This window comes from Rhea pennata, chromosome 13 (genome assembly GCF_028389875.1).
Source record: "Rhea pennata isolate bPtePen1 chromosome 13, bPtePen1.pri, whole genome shotgun sequence".
NCBI lineage: Eukaryota > Metazoa > Chordata > Aves > Rheiformes > Rheidae > Rhea > Rhea pennata.
In genome coordinates, this window is record NC_084675.1 from 9698823 (window position 1) to 9722659 (window position 23837).

General features: G+C 33.2%; 1 protein-coding gene across 5 annotated transcripts in view; it reads right to left on the reverse strand.

Moving 5' to 3' along the window:
* PHKB (phosphorylase kinase regulatory subunit beta) overlaps positions 1–23837 on the reverse strand; it is a 90514-nt gene that overhangs the window by 23652 nt on the left and 43025 nt on the right. For all 5 annotated transcript variants that reach the window (XM_062586549.1, XM_062586554.1, XM_062586550.1 and 2 more), the window contains 10 exons: positions 22895–23092; positions 22160–22217; positions 18940–19017; positions 17029–17187; positions 14392–14486; positions 4843–4898; positions 4565–4658; positions 1508–1591; positions 916–1020; positions 53–135 (listed from right to left, as the gene is read on the reverse strand). In XM_062586549.1, coding sequence (XP_062442533.1) covers positions 53–135; positions 916–1020; positions 1508–1591; positions 4565–4658; positions 4843–4898; positions 14392–14486; positions 17029–17187; positions 18940–19017; positions 22160–22217; positions 22895–23092 — 1010 coding nt within the window. The remainder of the gene's footprint in view (positions 1–52; positions 136–915; positions 1021–1507; positions 1592–4564; positions 4659–4842; positions 4899–14391; positions 14487–17028; positions 17188–18939; positions 19018–22159; positions 22218–22894; positions 23093–23837) is intronic.

The following is a 23837-nucleotide window of genomic DNA, read 5'->3' on the forward strand; positions in this document are numbered from 1 at the left end:
TTCTAATTAGGTAAAGTCACACTACAAATGATGCTCTTCTTTCTCTCTTTACCTTATATTGTCTTCACGGATAAGTACAACAAACAGTGGGCGACCATGGGTTTTCCAATACTGCTTTATGAACTGCAGTGCATTCTAGGTAAGAAATATATGTTAGATAATAATAAAAAAAAAACACAAGGGCAACACATCAGAATACGCAGTATAAATTACAAAACAAATTTTGTCTTAAAGTAACAGCACTGCTTAAAAACCCAATAGGTTACAAAAACCTTAACTAATAATCAAAACATTAACAGCTACACATTTTTTTCTTAAGAATTTAAGTTGCTTTCAAGCTTGCTTATTGACAAATTTTCTGATCACAGAGAATAAGATGTACTGAACTACATGTAACGACCTAGTAAATATGCATAAGAATCCAGGTCTTGAATCATGACCACTAGCATGAAATAATCAGTACAACTTTCTATGCACTGGAAATAGCTACTCAAGCACAGAGGATTTAGCAAGTGAGCTTTGCACTGCTGTGGGAAGGACGGCAATTTTTATTATTTGTGCGAAGTTGAATTATATTTCTTCCAGTTAAGGCTTTAATAAATCCCTTAAGACGACCAGCGTCATACCTTTTCCTACCAAGAACGTCTGTTTTCTCAAAGAAACGAGGATGTGTGCTGCATTCCAGCATTCGCAATCACATCTGAGTAAATTCTTTGTCAGATATGGATATACACTTATACGGGGCTAGCAGGATATTCATCTTTATATTCTCTCCAGCATAAATTCACAAATTTATTTAAAAAAAAAATACACACTGTACAGCATTCCATTTTAGTCTTATATTTTAATCAAACTGCAGTTTATTCTTCTACAGACTATTTTTGTTATTTTTCAAATGAAAAGTTAGATAAATACCTTAATGTCATCAATTAACATCATAACATCCTGAGACATGTAGAAATCACTTAGATCAAAAATGATCGAGTAGCAAACTACAGTCTTTCCTAGTATTCGATAAATCTGTTGGGAGATAAAGCTTTCATTAATCTCTTCTTTAAAATATTTGAAGCATTAAAGTAGCCAAAAAAGGTGGAAAAAGTCTTTTGGAACTATCAAAGAAATAATAAATGGAAAAAGGCTTAATAAATAAATAAATAAATAAAATCTACATATCTGATTTTAGGTACTCTGGTATTTATAATGTATACTGACTCACATTCTAATTTAGTTAAAGCAGTACACCTCATTATCCTATAGCCTCTTTTGGCCAGTAATTATTATTGCAATTGGATGTTTACGACAGGCATGTCATAATATAATACAGCAAGATAGAACATGTGCATTTTTAACGGGTTTACAAAATACGTTACAAGGACTTTAAAATAAAATTTGTGCATAAAATTACATTTAAATTCTATTTAAAATAGCTTTTCATGTTCAGAGGCTAATTCCATATCTATCTGATATGTACATTAACAACTGTAAGATAATAATTTCTTGCAACGACCTTTGATGTTCCAAGGCATCCTATAGGTCTGTCTGGTCTTCCAGATAATCCCAATTTGTCATTGACACCCAAATGGAAGTAAGCCTGCAAAAAAGAATCACGAACACTAAGGAAAACCTAGACACAGATCTTACCCTCCTACTGTGTCTCAGATAGGAATTTGTGTGCATTCTGCTTTAACCAGAAAATGAGATTCATAAAATACGATCTTTCTATATATATATATATTTTTTTAAACATACATCCACGTAACAACAATCAATATAGTGAGAGAACACTACGTTAGGTGCATTTATAGTTCAAGGACTACATTAATTACTTTGATAAAAATGGGTATACTTACAGCAAAGAGAAAACAGCTACTTAATTGAAGCAAGAAACACAAAATGCAAGAAGAGAAGATAAAAATAGACCATTTCTCATCAGCCATTCAATCCCATGCAATTCACATCACTTCCAGCAGCCCAATAAGCTGCTGCAGAAGTATGGTGTGTGGTCCCCCTCCTTCCTTTTAATAACGGCTTTGGGAAAGCTTGTTGCTCATGACAGGCAAAGTAAAGTTAACATTGGTTTACATTAAAAGAGTGTTGTCTTCATTGAACAGTAACCAACAGCACTGGGTCAGATCCTAATATGATGATTACTTTACATGGGTGCAACATCTAGCTTGTGCAAAGCACCACAAAGTCCTCCTAAACTGCAGGAAGTTTCAAAACTGAATTACACTTGGCAGTGAGAAAACCTATCACTACTAAAAGGCTGATTCAGACCAAATTAGTATCTAGAAATTTCTAGATATGTCCTAAATGTAACTCTATAATAAAATCAAATACTAAAAGTTGTTGTTTTCTGTATTAGGTATTACTTTTAGCTTCTTATAATTATTATTATTCTATTCGTTATATTCTTTATAATATTTTTTAAATTATTGAAATTTTGTTTTAAAAAATATTATTTGCATATGCTATTTGGCCAATTTTGCTTTCTGTAATGCTTTTCCTATAGGGATATAAAGGTAAAATAGTAATATAGGAAATATTTAAGATTTTTATTCTGATTTTAATAAAGGCATACAAAATTAATGCACTAACAACACAGGCAAAAGGGAGTATGTCATTATTCATTGCTAATTCTTATTTTTCTGAGTTACATTATATATGCCTACTATTACTTCAACTAACGGTGCAAGACTTGCATATTAAGAAATAGTCTTCATTTATTACAGTGTAACAGAATAAAATCGTAATACGGAAATTGACAGCTAAGTTGTGGGCAAGAGAATATAAATGTATCAGTTAAACTAGACTGAAAGCTGCATTTTTTTTTCCTTATTTGGGAACATTTTGTTTATTTTACAGGAAGATAATTCAAAAGCAAATAAAAATGGAACATATGAACAAATATGACACTATCATTTTACTCTTGTCAGCTTAGGGCTTTCCTGGTATTGCCTATGTCTACACATTAATACTGCGAATGACTTAAAAAACAAAATAAATAAATAAAACCCTTTTTACATCACCAGTTCATCCATTCTGAATAACCATAGTCAAGTGGAAAAAGAACGGAAACATCAAACCATTAACAATTTTAAATAATCCACGTATACATAATAAAAAATCAAAACACTGTTAAACACCTTTTTGTAGTAAATAATGGAGACCATGTGAATGATATTAGACATTATAATTTAACACTAAAGGGACCTTTATTCTGCTAGACCATAAAATATAAAATATTTTCTTAAGAAAAATAGAATACTATTCTTTAGACACATCTGCTTTGAAGTTTGGAGCTTTGAACCTTTAAATTATTACCATATACCACTATTTCACAAGTTTCTAATTAGTGAAGTGGCAGCATTGGAATAGCAAAGATTGAGAACCCTTCTCTGCATAAAGATCAACCCTCCTCTTCCCAAAATTACAGATACTTGTGTTCCAGTCACTCTAAAGCTCAGTGTGCCCCTGAAACACTAGTTGGCGTCACAAATCTGAGGCATTAGCTTTCGCTCCCCACCAACACTGACAGGTACTACCAGCTTTTTTTTCAGCTTTTTTTTTTTTTTCCATTAGTAGGGGGGAAAAATGCAAAAAAGTGAGGGGAGGAGAGATGGAGAGAGACAGAGAGGGAAAGGGAGACTGAGATCAAACCTCATTCCTCATCATTCCTAAAGCATTAATTATTTCAACTTTACAGCAATAGCATAGCCTTTTCTGGAAGACCAGTATGAAAAGGATGTGCATCAAGCAGTTTAATCGCTTCAAGACTTTCTAAAAGTAAATTTTGACTGGGAAATGAACCTACCTGTCATGACCATAAAGAAAGTGACAGAAATGCCAGATGTTTCACAGCTTTTGAAAAAGAAATCCTAAGACAGGAATTGTCATAGCTAGGAATGTAATTAAGCACAATAAATAGGAATAAACATAATTTAATGAAGGTCTCATCTTTTTGTCAGGGAGACCAGAGAAGTGATGGATGATTGGTAGAGACAATATATGCTTCTACGGTGAATTTATGGGGTATCTGTTTGTTAAATCAAAAATTTCAGGTACAGAATTTCAGGACCAATACAGTGAGAGTGAATATGTTTTGGGATGTATTATCAAGAAAACTGGCTTGTAAAACAGGCTGAGGAGTGAACAAGGCATAATAGACTAAGCTTGACTGAGAAACACAAGCAAAGGAGCAACAGTCAAAAAAATGTATTTAAGGCAGTAGGCATAAACCATCATAATTTCATAGTTAAACACCTATAAAATTATTATTCTTAAGATTTTATTGTTCATTCATTATTCATTCATTATTCTTTGTAAGTTACTCAGGGACTAAGCCTAATCAGGTAACATACAACTTCAAGGCTTCAGTGTTTTGTAGAAGGCTCTAATTACGTATATATAACTGACCAGTTTTAGTATATCTTGTAATAAGTAACACAAAAAAAGGTAGATAAACTCAAAGTGATACAACTGCAATAGCTTGATATAAATTCTCTTAATTACAAAGAAACATACAGATAGATAGAAAATAGTTTTTTAATGCAGAATTTCTTACTTTGACAAGTTCTTTTTGAGCCCATATCTGAATTGGTTCCACTTGCTGGGGAGTCTGAGTTTGGATTCCGTATGTGTTCAGAAAAACTTGTAGGCTACAAACAAAATGATGACAAATTTCATCACAGAATAATCTTAGTTTTAACTATTTTCTTGGTAACAGATACACAAGCATCAATATTTTCTTCCATGCTTCCTTGGATACCTTTACCAAATTTAAGATGTCTATTATTCAACATTTCCTTAAAGTAAACATTCTCAATAAAAGTAAACACCTACCGCTGACTTTCTGCTATCAAAGCCACATGTATCACCAAATCATTTTCTAAAGGACCCTAAAAAATAACAAATATTTATTAGCATTATTAACCAAATATTTATTGTTAGATACATGATGAATATTTAAACATTTCATGAATATGACAAACATTAGTGGCTGCATTGTTTTTACCGTCTACTTGCCAAACAGCTTCACTGTGTAAACAAACTCAAAGAACACCACAAAATTAAAACCTGTTACACTCAAAATCATTGAAAGACTGTACTGTCAATAACACTTTGAAAAACGCATTGTGGAGAATTAATGATATCTAGACTTCTGGTAATCTTTTTCACTAATTAATTTATTTTTAATTTGAATAAATGGTAATATTAGAAAAATTTTTTGCTTCACATGCCTGAAAAAATTTAAAAGTTATATTATATTTTGCAAGAAGTAGCAGCATTTTATTGCATCATTAGTGTACTTCATGTTTGAAATAAATAATAGTAATTTGTATGGGAAAGTTACGCAAATAATAATTAATTCAATATGTTGAGTGAAATTAGTGACTGAACTCCTTGGGTCTTGAAATGGTAGTTAACATTTCTTTAGCAGCTAAAAATGAGATGTCTGATTTATTCTCTATTCATTTTTCTGTGTTGTTAATTAACTGAAAAACAGTAAGAATTAAAAAGAGCATGCATCTTCATTCCTAAAATGATTTTGTAACCAAACTGCCTTAATTTAAATAATTACAACTATAAACTACCAGAATGTGAATAACAAAAATTAAATAAATCTTCCATCAATTGATTACATAAAAATACATACTCTGTAGAGGTATGTGAATAGATTGATTTAGAACAAAAAAGTTCACAGTGAACATCTGTTTGTTCAGGCAGCTGTGACCCTTGATATCAAACTAAATCTTAGGATTTGCAAAAGAAATTGTTGATGACATTTTCCCCAGAAAGTACATCAGCACTACACTTCAACTGAAGATCCTCAGTTTTTTTGCCATATGAAATAAGTTTTTGACAGAAGCGTTACAATGCCTACAAAGGAAGACTAGATAAGAAGGCAGAAGCTAAGTGACATTTAACAGATACTACATTTTTAAAATAAAAAGCAAAGACTGCAGAAAATTAGAGAGCATTCTCCAACATGAGAGCCATCATTAAACAAATGCATCTGCAGCACAATTGGCACAACACAGTCTAATTTTAAGAGATTAGCTCCAAAGAAAAGCAAAAAAAATTTCTACCAACTAAACAAAAGTATTTATTAAGAGAGCAAAACCTGCCAATTTCACCTCAAAATTAGAGTTCTTCAACAGCTTTTATGGAGTTCCCTTCTGTTCTGTTTTCACCATTACAGAAACTGGTATTCATAGAAAGGCTTCTTGAAATGAAAGTATAGACAAAAATCCTCAAGGCTTATTCATGATAGCTATAGTCAAGTCCATGATGATTGGGGAAAAACACATTAGGTTTTAGAAAAAATTCCCTGTTTCTATATGTCTTACTCTCCACATCTGTTGCGTAAGTGGATTCTTGTGCTCTAAACTATAGGTAAAACAATTTATAGTTAAAAATTTTAATATGCACAACTAGAAAATAATACCCAGGCCAAATACAGTTTAATAAATTGCTGATTCCTTCATTTCTCATTTAAATGTACTTACTATATGCTAAATTTCATTGAATGATGCACTTGAAATAATTTATCAATAGCTACTGCAGATCTTTTTCTACATGACTTGTTGCTTCATTTTTATCATGTGAAAGACCTGCTTGTGTGAAAAATAATTTGAAAAAAATATCGTGCAAAAAGTATTGTGGAAGATAATAAATACTGATCTAGAAAAAACACAAATCAAAATAACAAATAGATACAATATACATGAAAAAGTTACATGATCCTTTTTTAAAAAGGATAGTGACACATAGCATTAGCTGTACACAGACACACACATATATAAAGAGAGGGTAAGAGAGACACAAAGAGAGAGGGAGAGAGAGAGACACAAAGAGAGAGGGAGAGAGAGAGACACAAAGAGAGAGGGAGAGAGAGAGACACAAAGAGAGAGAGAACATTAAATTCCTAAACACTCCACTAAACAAATCTGGATATTGTTGTTAAAAGTTTCTTTTCAATGTGTTCAGTTTCATGTCTATCCAGCACTCCAAACTAAGCAGCTCTTTACACAACATCAGCCACTGTTTTCAAGACATTGCAATAGACTCCCCACAAGCCAGGTTCATCCTTCTGCCTTAGTTTTTCATATTGCATAGTAGGGTTCAGCTTCAACTATGTTCTCCAAGCTGTGCAAATGATAAATATATCCCAGTGTTCTCAGGAGACAAAATTACAGGACAGACCTTTTATTGTTCCTCTTCAAAAATCTTTTTTAATAACAAGGTTATAAACTGTCAGAGGAAGGCTGAAGGAGGAAAAACTCTGACTCCATTCCTGCCACTAGAAGACAAAGCAGCTCAGTATTGGTCTTTTAGTGCCGTCTCAGTGGACAGATGCTATTGCTGTATGCCCTTCTGCATATATTCCCAGGAAACCTCAGAGTCCCCCCCTCCACTCCCCCTCCAAAAATCATTAAAAACATGTCAGAAAGTGAGCACAGTATCAGAGCACTGATTAAAATGGTACCTACTGGGCTTTCTAGGCATACGGAACAAAATGAGAAAAATCAAAAGTGAGCAACAGCAGCAATTGTACATAACCTTGCTGCTATAAACTGCAACTGAATTGTTGAAAAACACCTCTGGAAGCACGTAAATACTGATAAATGGTTTATGGTCAAGGTTCTAACACACCAGACTGTTTTAATGAAATGAAAATGACACCAGTATGCCTCAAACTCTAAAATAAGATTTAACAATTATAAAATTGTGTTACCTGTGGTAGACTAGTGCATTAAGACAAATAAATGCAAGAATATGCCTCGTATTAATAGTACAACACAAATCATCCAACGTCATGCATCTGTTTAAATCGTCAAAATTAGCTACAAACTAATCCTAAAGTAACTTAGGTAGTTGAAAATCTTAAGAAATAAGTAATTTGACCTGCTTCTTTACATAAGTTATCTACTTTCCTGAAATAAAAGAAAAAAAAAGTTATCATTTTGCCTGTTCTCATCCCAGTATCACCAGTGGGCATAAACCTCCATTTCCTGTGACTTAAGTGAAGTCCTCATGAATGACTACTCAGTCTTCCAAGCAGAAATAGTTATTGCATGCAGAGAATTTCATTAATTAACTGTAAGTCTATGCATACATTTCAGGTTAACTCAGAAGACAAATTACTCTGACAATTTAGTAAGGTTACTATTTTTTGTTGAAAATAAAGTTAAATACAAGACAGCAATAAAGCAGCTTTCAGATGTTCCCGTGGAAAAAAAAAAACAAAAACAACATCCAAGAAAACCATACATTTTTCAAATATAATTATTAACAGGCCTGTTTATATAGTAAATTTTCCTAAATAGAATGCAACAACTGAACTTGTATTACAGTATCATCTCTTGCGGTTATGGAGATATTACAAAGGAATAATAAAATAAGCCCTTGTACAGAATCAATTTCTAAAGAGTTCTTCCCTGTGGAAGAGAATGCCCTTCATCATCTTCTTTTAGTAAAGTAAATGGAGCATGGATGATTCCATTTTCTTTTTTAACTCTGGAATGGAATTCAGCAAGAAATGCTACTGACCATTAGCATTACAAAGCAAATTATTAGTGTGAAGGAGAATCTCTTTGATTGCCTTTAGGCTTCTGTGTGTTTTGGAATACAGTCTAAAACGAGCAAACAGAATTCTGGTCCTGTGCCACACTGACTTTTTTGTCAAGATGGAACATACAACAACAACAGACCTCTTCCTGAAAGCTGAAATGTAAAATATTTGGAGCATTAAATTAGCACAGAGAATGTTTCTTTATATAGATATACTATACAAAATATTCCTATGTATTATAATCCTAATATATACATATATTCTCTCCATATATATATTGTGTGTGTGTACGTATGTATGTATAAAAAGAGACTGATTAAATGAATATTTTAGTATTCGCAACCATTGAAGTCTTGACTATACTGCTCACTTGATTGCATGATTTTCTACAGGAAATGAAACTGCCCTCTATTATCACATTTTGCAAGTTTTAGAGTGTATGATGTAGCTTTCATTCTACTGACGTTAATTTAAATAATCTAGATAAAACTCCCTCCAAACAATCTTTGAAGTCATTCATTCAGACATTTCTGTATGCCTTACAGAGGAACAACAGACCTTCAGAAGCAAAACTCTGCATGCAGCAAATGGTAAAATATAGCCTCTTCAGTACAGCAGAACACTTCTCTCTCAAGGATTTAACAAAATTTTGCTTTCTGATCACCAGATCAGTAATTCGTGTTCATTAGATTTTACAGATTGGTCATGCTACCTAAGCAGCATCCCACATTTTTCACTATATAAGAGTATTAGAACATTAGGAACAGAATTGTTAGCTTTGTGCCTTCTAAAATTAAAATCATGTTCAGCAAAACAATTGAGAAAAGCAGCTCTAGATTTTGGCACAAGATACAAGAAAGCATAGAGCACTTACTATGCAACCGAAACGAGCAGAAGTGCCCCCTCAGTATTCTGATGATCAACTTCATTTTTGATTCAGCGACACTTAAATGTGGTTCAAGTATATAAACCTATGTATTAAGTATAAATGTCCTAAAAATGTAAACAAACTGTATTTTCTGTGAAGATAAAGTGTGTTTCTAAACAAAAAAAAATTGGTTTTATTTACTGACTTATTGGATATATTATCAAAATGGTTTTAAATGTATAAATGAAATGTATGTGTCTAGTATTGTGTCCAGTTCTGGGCTCCCCAGTCCAAGAGAGACATGGAGCTACTGGAGAGAGTCCAGTGCAGGGCTACGAGGATGATCAGAGGGCTGGAGCACCTGCCCTGTGAGGAACAGCTGCGAGAGCTGGGCCTCTTCAGCCTGGGGAAGAGGAGACTGAGGGGAGGGATCTTATCAATGTGTACAAGTATGTGAAGGGAGGGTGTCAGGGGGACGGGGACAAACTCTTTTCAACTGCCCCGTGTGACAGGACAAGAGGCAATGGGCAGAAATTGAAGCACAGGAAGTTCTGCCTGACCGTGAGGGGGAATTTCTTCCCTGTGGGAGTGACAGAGCACTGGACCAGGTTGCCCAGAGAGGTGGTGGAGTCTCCTTCTCTGGAGATCTTCAAGGCCCGCCTGGATGCAACCTTGTCTACCATGCTCTAGGTGACCCTGCTGAGCAGGGAGGTTGGACTAGATATCTCCAGAGGTCCCTGCCAACCTTACTGATTCTATGATTCTATGCTATAAAAGTATAAATGAAAGTAAATTCCATTTCAGAACAAATTCTGAGTGGATCTCAAATTTCTAGTAATCTCTACAGGTCTGTAATGTCACTATTTACTTTAATTTTCTTGGTGCAGAGTTAGTAGCTACAGCACATAATTATATAAACATCCTTACATTCTTGTATGATAATATGCCTCAGTAGTGATTATAAAAACATCAAAGTCTTAAAATGCTGCAAGAATATTTTCAAAAAGATTTACTGAAAAATGGAAGCCAGCACCTAGTATTTCTTTTTTTTGACTAAAGTGAAATCAGACTAAGTGATGATCAGGAAAGTTTAAAGAGGCAATATTAAGAAAACTGAATTAATAGAGTGGACTTTGATGATCAGTGTAGTTACACTTTCCCAACAGACTTTCTCCAGGTGATACTACAAGCATGTGTGTGTGTGTTTACTTATCCCATGCCTTATACTCTGCAGTTTGAATGGGCAGTACAGTACAGCAAAACAACAGATTTTGCATCCGTAAAAGGACACAATAAAGGATGTATTTGTAGCTAACGATACAAGATATTTCTACATAAAGCTGCTCAGTCAACACCACTACATCCTGAGAAAAGAGCAACAGGAGATAAGATTCAAAAGAAAAAAATTGAGAAAAGTAGGTATTACCAAGAGGTCCATGGAAGAAGGATAAGTAGACAAAAACAATAATGATGAGTTTAAGATTTTTTTCTCCTTATTTCCATCTAGAAGTGTTGGTGATGATTTAGAAGTCAAAAGGTACAGGAATATCTCCTGCTTAAGAAAGAATGTGTCTGAAATCTGAAAGAATTGATTTGAAGCAAATTACCTAAGAATGCATCTCTTTCATATTATTTGTGAAAATGCCTGAAGTGAGGTTTCTGCAGAGAAAATTTTTAGAGAAGGAAAACTTACTTGCCAGTAGGCTTCACAGCATTTTTGCCTTTGTAGGTCTATAGTCACTTCATTCTAGAGTATTCTTCAATGGTACTTCAAAACAATAGGAAAACTAGTGTTTGAAAAATTTAATAGTTTTCACTCCTTGAATCTACATGATAATATGTGGATCAAACATTTTTGAAGTGGCAAAGCCACGCAAAACCACCAATCATGTTTTTCACTGGCAAGTTTTTATAGAAATTACATTCAGTGCCACCAAAATATCAGAATTTAGCTATATGGAAAATGCATTTATCTCAGAAATATTTCTTCAGTAGTTTTCTAGACCTATGCCATTGCAGATGGCTTCAAATACAAATAAAGAGCCTTCTTTTTGATACACCACCTTTCAAAACATTGTACAAAATTTATATATACAGGCATCTGAAATTTTTACATTTCCAGGCTTACTGCTTACAGGAATGAAATTTATAAAAAGCAGAAATGCTTTTCCTTTCAATTTAATTGAAAAATTCTTTAGCTATATGGGAAAGAGAAGACATAATTAAAGGGAAGATACTGGTTCTGATTTCTGAAGATACAGTTAACTACTGTGTGGTGTTCTCATTTCATATTTTATTTTTAGTCAATTGATAGCACTTTAAAGCAAATGCTTAACATTGATTCTGCATAAATTAACTCAGTTAGATAAAAAGGCATAATCAGATATTCAGATGAACTGTTTAAGCAAATGTAAAATGCAGATTAAAAAAAGACAAGGTCAAGACAGAGATAAAACTTACTGAAGTTTGCTGACTTCAACTGCAAGAGACATTTGCTGATAAAACACACCTCACATTGATACATATATGCATCTGCCTTTCACTTTTGAACCTTGTTAAAAAAAAATTCTTCTAAATGATGACAAACTTAAATTAAAACCAGTAACAACAAACATTCTGCCCTGATACTAATCTAATAATACAACATGCTAAGTACAGGACCTGTTTCCCATAAAAATCCCACAGCCCCCCAGGTAGTATCCACGGACACCAATCATTCTGGCTACATTTTCTATAGAGCACTGCTCATAGGTTACAATGGCAAAGATCTTATGCCACCGTTATCAAATTCCCACTAATTCAGAAGTACCTCTCTTTCTAATGCACCTTGGGAAGTACCTGCAGTGTCTTTCAGAGAGTTTCATCTTTCATATACCAAAGGAAAGTATGTAGTATCTTAATACCAAGAGAATACCATCACTAGGAAGGCAGACAGGCCTCAGCAACCTCACAGCTTCTTGACCCTTCGTTTGTTTACTGTTCTACACTTAAAACACTGAACAACTGACAATCCATCTCAAATCCTCTTGTGTACAAAAGGATATCCATAGTAACAGGAATTGTTGAGCATCCTTTATCAAGGTGAGATTTCCATACAGATTTTTATGGAATAAACCCCTTAAATCTTTATTTGAAAACAAGAAACCAAGAGACAAGACACCTTCTGTCTTGTTCATTAGCAATACAGTCAGGAATCACTCTTGAAATGTCTTCTCTCTTTCAAATGCTGACAACAAAAACATTCTTTCTGCTGACAACAAAAACATTCTTTCTACTGACCACAAGTATGGAAAAGATCAGTCAAAATTTTAGCAAACTGAAGCAACTAAAGATGGCTTTTAAAGGGAAAGATTAACAAGTATCAGATCTACCAGGTTACCTGTGAGAAGCACAGTTACAGGTTTAAATGACTCTAGCTTACACAACGGTCGACCACTGAAAGAACAGGACTGTATGAGCTCAAGAGGACACAAGAGAACAAAACCATCTATGTTGATCTCCCTTTTATTTTTTAAAGTGACCAGAGCTAGATTCATTGGAGATGAAGCAGAATATCAAAATGAATCTGTTTAAGTTATCATTTTCAATTCTTTCAATACTGTTAAACCTTTATAATCCCCACTATATTGCTGAATTTTGCAGGTTAACTACTTATCGCTAAGTAAACTCTTTATTGACATGTAAACAAACCAGAAAGGAATAAGATATGAGAGAATAAGTTACTATTCATTACCTATTTTGGGAAGTTGTCAGGGTGGAGACTACTCCTCTCTGAAGGTCTGGAAATTACCCATCATATAGAGGATACCCTCAAAAAAGAGTAATTCCCTTCTACTAACAGATTTTCCTGATGTTATGGAGCATCTTTGGAACAAATCTTCATTAGTTTCTTTAGTGTTTATCTGGGGAAATTTAGATGCTAAAAGTTTCAAGAATAAATAAAAAAAAAAGGATAGGCTATGGATGGACTGCAACACTCTCAGTATAGGATAACTTTTTGTAATGGCACTCTTAAAAGTACATATGCTGTACAATTTCTGTAGCATTCATAATCCCATGATGTACAAAAAAACAACAGGAATGGGAAATGAAGTCTCTGAGCTTTCATTATCTCATATTAACAGAGCAGTAGTGCTGCTGCGTGAACAATGAAAAGTCTCAATCATAAGTAATCAGACAGTACCCAGGCATTTGGATTACCCTGGTAATAACAGTAGAAAACAGAGGTTTTAAGCAGCATTTGGATAGAACAAGAACAAAAACCTTAATGTTTCAAGAAACATTTGTTCACTTCTGATCTTGGAAGATTATAAGATAAATACTTCATATTTTATGCTTCACTAATAAATCCACAGTGCTAAGAAGAGGAAGTTTTCCAACACATATTCCTTATACTGAGAAATTAAAAGGCTGAAAAAATATCTTTTAGTTACAGATTTTCATCCATACAGTTCCTACCTCTACAATAAAAGAAGTTACCTACCTATGAACCATGATTCTGTGTTGTTATTCTATCTACTGGAGATTTTAATTAAAAGCTTCCAAGCATTCCCCATCCTTGAGCATTCATTCCCACTGCGTACGTAAGCCAAACAGAGGAACACATGTGTATGTACCATACACACCAAAAAGCAACCCACTCTTGTAGCTCTTAGGAGCTTATCATAGAAAAATATTTATAAATGTGGAATTTTCCAAATTTTAAGTGGTAACTAATTTCTAAGATTAAAAACAGCAGGTTCTTTCTTGCCTTCCTAACATGTCTTTCAACTCAAAGAAAAATACTTATCTATTAGCACCTATTAAAATTTGTGTTTAATCTATCATTTTTATTGTACCATTTCTTAGCACTTTAATTCTAATATACAAAAACTATAGAATATACTGATGATAATTTTTCAGTCAATATATTAAGTTTTAAATTGACTTAAACTAAGCTTATGCTTACCTGATTTGAGAATCTCATGCTAACATTCCGCTGATCTTGTGGAGCTATATAACGTCCTATAGGGTCAATATCTTTAGGACTTACTAACTCATCAGCTGAAAGTAAACCAGAATAAAAATACAAAATGACTTGAGTACTTTCCACAGCTTCTAAAAAGATGCATGCAAATGTATTTTATGTAGTCAGTTCTTCTATAATCTTTGTTTTAGATCAATATAATTTACAGACTAAAAGAATAACCAGCAAAATTATATTGATTTTAAAATTGGTATCCCTTAAGTAATGTTCTTACTACAGTCAATTATAACTGTAGTATATTTTAAAAGATGCTTTTTCTAGAGAAATGTGTAAAACAACATATGCAGATAATATACTCTACAACACACACACAAGACAGAGAAAAAGTCCTCAGCCCACATTTATAGAATTATTCTAAAGCTTTGAATAGAAATTCAACACTCAAGTACTTGTTTAGCTCTGAAGAACATACAGCCTCTATCTCAAGGTCATCATGTGTCTGTAATCCTAAAGGACAAAATTGTAGCTAAGTATCAATGACGGCTCAAGAAGAAATCTTGAAGAATAACCAGATATACTTGAAACTTAACATTTTCTACATGGAGTCTTTTTAAGTGGAAAAACTTTCACTCTCCTGAATGGAAGTCAAGTGCTTCAGTAAAAGCAGACTATTAAAAATTTCAACAAATGTCTTGAAAAAAGGTTCACAGTCCACCATGAGCTATTTTACCCTTTAAATAAGCATTCTCCCATCAAAATCTCATTTTGCATTAAACAGCCCAACCTTTCTTTGATTTCTGCACTAGAGGAGGTCACAGTGCGCTTTCATGTCTCCTATAAATAAGTCAACAATTGTAACAGGAAATGAGCTGTTAGTCCAAAGACAAATAACTGATGATGGCATTAGCTAAATTCAGCTGCAACAGAAATCCAAACCATTTACTGCTTTGAAAAGGAAAATTATCCTGAACACTACACTGTGCAGTAAATTAAGACTGAGTTTAAATAATTTATACACTCAAACATGCTCTAGCTCGTCTTAGCAGTGCTTTAAAAGCACGGAGAGCAAAATAGATAATGCAAAAGGAAGAAAATGCAGGGGAAGATGACAAAGGACACCCTGGCTAGGTAGTTCACTGAATAAAACCAGAGGGAGTCTACTGTTCCTGGGAGCTGTGCCAGTGAGCGTCAGCCATCAGCCGCTGTGACCACCTCCCAGCCAGGGCCTTCTGTCGAGAGAAAGCGGCCCAGCTCCTGGCAGGAGCAGAGCCCGTCCCTCTGCTCTGTGCTGCTCCCGTCTCTCCTCCCAGCCTCAGCCCCTCTTCTCACTCCATTCCCTCCAGCAACACACTTCCTCCCAGAAAACATTCTGCAGAGTCAGTGCATATTCAGGTGGTTATTTAAAATAACTAACTAAACAAAAATAATTAAAGAAAAATCTGAATACTATAAAATTAACACATACAATTTATTAGCATACTGGTGCATGAGTTACAAAAACATATTTTAAAGGAAACATTGACCTGAACTCCAGTGCATGCAAGTAGACTGATGTTGTCTAAAGGCACTTAGGTTAAATTATTTACAGTAGTGTTAATGCTATAAAAGAAATTAACCAAATTACTGAAAAAAAAAATCAGTGGCCTTTTTGCCTCATAGTTCTTAAAGGCAAGAGTTGTTTCCAATATTGTTGGTTTTCCACTGTTTTTTAACATTGACTTACACTGTTCAGTAATTAAAATATGTAGCCAAAATCATTTCTTCATGGAAGTAATTATGCGAGTAATATGACATTTAAGGTAATTTTCAACATTTAAACTGTATTTAAAGGAAGAATTTCAGTAAATTCTCATCACCACTAACACAAACACAAGTTTATTGGAATCCAAAAGCAGAGTCGTCTTTGTAAGCTCTGTTAACATTATTTGTATAAGCAAAAGCTGACAAAATTTAATCTATCTGGATCTATGCTCTAAAAAACATTGCTACAAACCTGTAACCTAGTTTTAGGCAGTATTGAATCCACAAAGCAGGATACAAGATATATGCACCTTCAAATGCTCATCTAATCTCTTCTATTTTAGAGGAAGGATAAAAACATCAGACTAAAAAAAATTATCACTTTTATCTGATAATACAATTGTTCAAAATTGTAACTTACCTTGCTTAAAGCTATAAAGAATCTAAACTAAATGCTAGAGACAACTTGTAAACATCACTGGACTGGTACACTTGATACAGAGACATTTAATTCAGAGTAAGCATCATGTTAACATATTTTCTCATGGAGACAAGGAAGTAAGATAGAAAGCCATGAAAATAAACTGCAAATGAGAAGCCTATCATGTTGAGAGCATTTTAAAGATTAGACTATTTTATAAAATATTCTAGTGAGCTTCACAGTGTGCACGCAGCATGAAAATCTAATATCAACCAAGAAGAATAAAAAGCAATGTTTGCCTATCACATATGAACAAAAGCAGAGGACACATGCTACCAACAGTCCATTCAAAACTTAAGCCAATGGTTTTGCTCATATTCAAGAAAAACATTAGCAAGACAAATACACTTCACATCTAACAAGTCAAAACCTGACAGAGTTTGAATTCAGCTTCTTACCCAGGAGCTTTGCAATGATGTAAACTGCCTGTCCCCACAGGAAAAGCCTTCCATCGCGTCCATTGTTACTAGGAAACCGTTTTTGACTACCAGGGTTTTTCTTTTCCAGTTCAACAAAATCAGCTGGCACATAATAATACTTGGGTACAACAGGACACCCTATGGAGTTTTAAAATAAATATATTAAGTAAATAAGTCATATTCCACTTCCTTCATTATATGATTTTATTTCCTTTACAAACCTGAGATCGATTGAAAACAGGAAAAATTATATCCTGAATCATCATTTATTGTTACCTCTCAAAACCACCATCAACATAGTAAACCAAGAGCTATGCCAAACAGTACTTTAATTTTTAAATATTTCCACAGAATCTCTCCCTAAAACTCATACTCTATCAGCATAGTAGCTTATCATGCAAAAAAAAATAAATAAATAATAATTTTTTTTTTTTTACTGAGCAAAATGCATTACAGGAGAAATCAAAGTTGCATCAAAGCGACTGAGGAGTGGCACATTTTAATGGCCAGTATTAGAAAACTTTTTGAAATAATAATTAAAAAAAAGTAATCAAAAGTAGCCTAGCATTTAATTAAATGGAAATTATAATTTTTGGCAAGTATACAATACAAAGTTAACAGTGCACTGCAATTTTGAAAAAATCTAAATGTATGTAAAACAAATTGATATGCTTTCAATAAAAATAACTATGTCCTAATATCATCTTTAATCGACTTTAATGTTTGATTTATTTATGTAAGGAACAAGTGATAAACAAGATAAAGTAGAAGTGGCTGACTATTTGCTTAGATCAAAAAAATAGATAAATTACTAGCAAGAAGATGAGAAAGAAAAATGGGAGATAAAAAAAATATTCAAATAGATGAGGTATCAGAACCCACCTAAAAGTTTTAAGATGAAGCATTCATGATGACAATTCAACCAAGGCAACCATAAAACTAATTTAGTGTCATTAAAAATCAGTTCAGAGAAAAGGTCAGAAAACTTCCTATGCTTTGAAAATTTGGTAAGGAAATGTTTGTATTTTTCAGAAACCAGACTGGCTCACTTCAGGAAGGATTCCAAGTTTCCGAACAGCTAAGACTAAAATATTTTGCATCTATTTATGTAAAGCAAAGGCAATACCACAAAATCCACTGTACCAAAGATGTCAAAAACAGGTGATTACTACTAATAAAAGATAATACTCAAAGAAGTTTTGAAGCTGGATTGTCAGTGTATTGAAAGCTATTTTGTTTCCAGACCATTTTTTTGTATTCCTCCCCTCAAAATTCCTCAAACACGTGGTCTTTTTCTTAAGCTGAATTTTGGACGGATGCACTTGTAGGCTATCAATGTTCTTGTCTGCAGTTCCACCAAAACTGCAGAGCACAAAAATCTATGCAAGGGAATGTTTATATTAATTTTCAGAAGTTGTCACTTTCACTGCTCTAAACAAGTAACTATTTCATATGAGTTATACCAAATTATTTTGCAGATGTTGTTAAGTCAAGAATCAATGGATGATATAACTAATTCCCAACCATATCTAAGTGGAATCATGTAAATATCTATCTGTTGGTAGTTAATACCCTCCTGCAAAGGCAAAGCGGACTTTGTAAAAAATGAAACACAGGTCAGTGAGGAGAAATAACAGGGTACAGTGTAAATCTTACATTTATATCAGCATCATTTTTCCAAATAATAAAATTACTGTTATTATCACACTTATACAGTGCAATGTATCTACACAGAACAAATTAGTTTCATGTTAGTATTTTGCCTTCAAGCCACATTCTGATAATATTATTTCTTTTGACTGCAATACTATTAATAAAAATGTCTGCATTTTAAATATTTTAGCTAAAACGGAAAACCACAATATTTTAAAAGAGATTATCAGATAATACCTTCAGATGTATGTTGAAGCAAAGGATCCAGAAGATCCTGATATTCCTTTACTTGAGCAGGATTTCCTCTAAAAACTCCTAAAAAATAAAATAAAATAAAAACTCGAAGTAATTTATTTAATGGAAGAGGAAACTGTTCTGTAAACTCAATGTTCATAAAAGAGAGAAAACAAAGCAAAACACAACTTTGCATGGGGCAGAGTGCATGGGGCAGTGCCCACATGCTATATTGCCCATGAGAAGTAGAAGACAAAACTGTAACTCTTCAGTTACTCCTACAGCTAGATCTCACAGGGATCAAGAATCAGCCACTGTTTTATCACCTTAAATTGAAATCAGTGGCAAGTTAGACTGCATAAGAAAGCTTTGAACTTATAGAGGCTCAAGAGTGGACTAGCTTACTACCTATAAATAACTCCTTTCATTATCACAGAACGCAGAAGCTGATGTGCCAGCGTGGAGACACACAGTCTCTGTTCAGTTGGCTCTAAATCTTTATGACAGAGTTTCAAAGGGATCTAAAAATGAATTGCCTAGAACTCCCAATAAATACAAAAGGAATTTGAAAGAGTAAATCCAAAAATTCCCTGTCAGAGATTTGTAAATGGAATCTTTACAATGATAATTTACATAGGTATTATATTTTAATCATTATATAGGTTCAGTATAGCTTACACCCCATGAGATGTTAAATAGAACAGTCATCTCTGTATGATGGTGCTTTGGGGAAGAAATTGTTTAGTTTGGGATGTACCAGTATCTTATTATTTTTCTGGTACAAGTCAGTAGTTCCCCAAATTTATCTGATGAATATTATAACATGACCAGAGTCCAATTCATACAAGTTTGTATATGAAAAGATATATCCAAAAAAAAAAAAAAAGGCATTTTACTTCATTGAGGAAAAAACCTACAACTTCACATATTACATTGATTTTATTTTAAGAGAGAAACACTTCTAAATATTTAAAGGGAAACAAGTTCAATGAAAACTATTTGTCACTCACCTTTCACTTTTGTGCATTTCATTTCTTTCCCTGGTTTTCCTTTTCAATTACAACATTCTTCCATATTATTCAAATTAGTTGTAATATTCCCTTCATTACCTTATCCTTTAAAATTACCATATTTCTCCAGATTCACACAGAGATGTTAAAAAAAAAAGGCTATTAAAAATACTATCCAAATATATATTATCCAAAAAGTCATATTGACTTGTTTAGTTCAATCTGTCCCCTCACCAATATATGCTTATCTACTATCTAGAGAGTCCTAAACAATTTCCTCTTGAGAAAAATGCCAAAGGGAAAGTAGTAATAAAGTAGTCCTTTTGTATTCTTAAAAAATGTGAATTTTGAAAGGCAAAAATAAGACAGCAAACCTCATAACCTATTAACTCATACACTGAGAACAAAGGTACCAGGAAACAATATCTTAGGGAAAAAAAAATAGATGCATGTTCACTAAGCAACATAAGGATTTAACACAAAATCTCAGAAAATTATTCTTTTATGTTATTTTAAGAATATACAATAAGTGATTCTACTGAAAAAAGCTGGAGTTTGACTACTCTTAAGAGATTTTTTTCCTTCCATGATTCTTTAATGCTCCACCCAAAAAGAGAACTAAATCTTTCTCTGTTACATTTTTAAATAAAGCAAGTTATAAATAGAGGAATAAAAATCACATGCCAAAAGAAATAAATGCAAGGAAAAAGATCAGTTGCAGATCTTGGCAGACCAAAGCTTGCACACAAAAAACCAATATGTTTAAGTGACATATGGCAACTATGTCAACACATGTGAGCACAGCCATGATATAAGAGTGATATTCTGACTGCCTTTATTTTTAAATTATTCTGCTTGTCAGATATTGTACAGCGTAAACAGATGCATTTATGTGAGAATACAATTATTTTATATTAAGAATCATCTAGGAAAGATGTGTTGGGTAATAATGATCTTGACCCATAAAGAATAACAGAGTTCCTGTGAATACTAATAGAAAACCCGTAACTACAGTATATCAGCTGTCACTGACAGAAAAGTTGATGAGATTATTGTTTTGTATTCTAAAAGAATAACTACATATATAGTTACCAGAGTATGTTCTGCTATTCTTTCAAAAAGGAAACAAAAAAAGAAATTTTGTTCATATGGGCAAAACGGGGTTGTTACGGATAATGGTTCACAGGACTCTCCATCTTTTGATGGAGTCCTGTCCCACTGTTATAGAGGTAATACAATCCAGTTATCAGGAGTTGTATAGGTATTCAATACTTCAGTATACATTTGTGGAAAATCCTTTCTTCTGTACTCTGCATGTGTGTACAATGGGAAAAGAGGCTTTCAGCAGAACAGCATTTACAATGTAGGAACTTGAGTTTTTTCCAAGTGTTTTTATTTTAATGACATTTAACTGTAATTTACTCCTCCTATTTCACTGTCCTTTTGCAATTTAAGTCTCTCTGTACCTCTGCATGTACTTAACATTTTGCATTAACAGATTTTGTGGATTTGGAAAATGAAATTTCTTCAAGGTTTATTTAAAAATATATACATCTATATGAATTTTTGAAGTATATTAAATATGATATATATTTCCTTCTTCAGACTTTCTTTCTATGTGAATTTAGCTTCCATCCTGAAATCTCCCCATGAATTCTTTTGGTATGTATTCTATTGTCAAGACAAGGTTTGTAGGTAGTGGTAATATCTTTATTAGACAAGCTGGCTACGTGGAAAAATACAGCCTGGAAGCACAGGCATTTGAAAGAGAAAGTTGGTCATAGTGTCCTTATGCCTGGATTTCTTCTCTTCTAAGTTCCGTTTCATTTGCCACAGAACATCCAGCTTGAAAAGGCCTGCTGCAACATCCAGTTTGTCAACATGCTCTTGCTCAGCAGCTCTAATTGCACTTCCCTCATGTGCTGTGAAGTTCTGATATACTATGCAGGGTTTTAAGGCTTAAAAGTCAACGTAGGAGTTTATTTTAAAAATAACGACTATCTTTTTCTTAAATCAGTGACGCAGAGTTATCATTAAAAGTGTTGAAATATGTGGGGGGGGGGGTTTTCCCTGAGACAGAACTCTGAGTGACATATTTAGTATCACTGAATTACAGTTTATTCTTATAAGACAAGAAAATCATTTTATATTTTTCCTTTAAGAACTCATCTCTGCAATGCCTTCATAGAACAGGAACGTAAAGCCATACTTACCATCAATTATCATGAAAATAAAAAACAGAGGGAATTCACACTCAATGCCATCAAAAAGCTATGAAGAAGAAAAATAATCAGACATTTCAACTTTTAGGCTTAAAGAAGTGCATTTGCAAATTCTACTGAATCATTTCAAAGCAACAAAAAACACACATCAGTGTGAAAATACTTCAGTAAACTATCCTTACCTTTAGTTTACAGTTTATGTCTTGCTAACGGCAGTTTTCACCGTGCCTTTACACATGCTATGGCTCGTTCTCAAACAAAATAGTTCTATCAGCTACATTTTATTTTCCCCTGAGAAACTATCCCAGGAGTGGAAAAAAAAAAATCATTTATCTAACCTTTACAGATAAGCACTGTGGTCAAAAGCAAAATTGTTTTCTATGCGCTCAGATAGTAGTCAGCTGTGAAATTAAATAAAATGATAAATAACTTCTCTATTTGTTATGTGAAATCAACTGTATCCTAAATGTAAATGGAAGTACATTCATTACAAAACAAATCAACGACTAACCTGCTGACTTAGCAATCTCTCAAAACTGCACATGCCAAATTACAAAATGCATCTCCTTCATTAGAAGGGATTAAGAATCACTGCACAATTCAGTGTTCCAAAAAGTGGTTTTGCTTATTCTTATTTTATATTATTTTATTTTTTCAAGTGTAAGTGCTGCTTAAACATTTTAGAAAACCAAAATCTGTCCTTACATAGGCTAGGTATTCCTTTACCTTAATTTCTGCTGGTTTATAATAGCGCCGTGTTCTGTCCTCCAGAGCTGTTCTGTATCCATCTCTCAGAAATCTTTTAAATCCATATTTTCCTTTTAATTTTCTAATAATTTTATCTAGTGTTTGACTGAGCAAAGCCTCATCATCCAAAGCAAATGCAGGATAACTAAGACAAGGTAGAAGAGCTGCATCAGTATTCTATAGAAGGAGAGGGGAAAATAACACAATTAAATCTCTGAAATTATTTGATACATGTACAAAGACTGCGTATCTCATTCAACAAAATATACAGTTGGAATATCATTTTATCTTTATCAAAATTGCAGTACTGATATATTAAAATAGTGTGCAAAATAGAACTTCTAAAAATAATTATAAAAAGGTGGAAAGATAAAGAACAAACCAAAAATTCAGAAATACGATTTAAAAGAGAATGATCTCATTGACTCAAAATCTAACTTACTTTACAGTTGATAACCTACACTGGTAAATCAATATATTCCAGAACTTTGTGTTTTTAGAACTCAAAAATATCCTGCAGGTTATTCTTAAAAAACACTACCATATGGTATAGTATGCTCAGGAAAAGTCACGACGCTTATTTTATAAAGGTGCAGTCATGAGAAGTGACTGTGATTAAAGCACCATTTCTAAAACTTTTTTTCAGAAATATTATTTAGCTTCTGTAACAAACAATCTTTTCTGATTTACATTAAGGTGACCGCATGAAACTATCACAAACGAAAAGCACAAGAAAAACTATTAACTAGTGCATCATCACTACAGGCAAGCTTACAGAAACACAAAAAATTAGTCTTAAATTCTAATTCTGACATCACACGGTATGTTTTTTTTCTGCTGATACAGCTAAGAAATACAACCATTTCAATTAGGCATTCTTGCCAAAAATCCATGATTTAAACCCATAAAAAGAAAGAAAAAA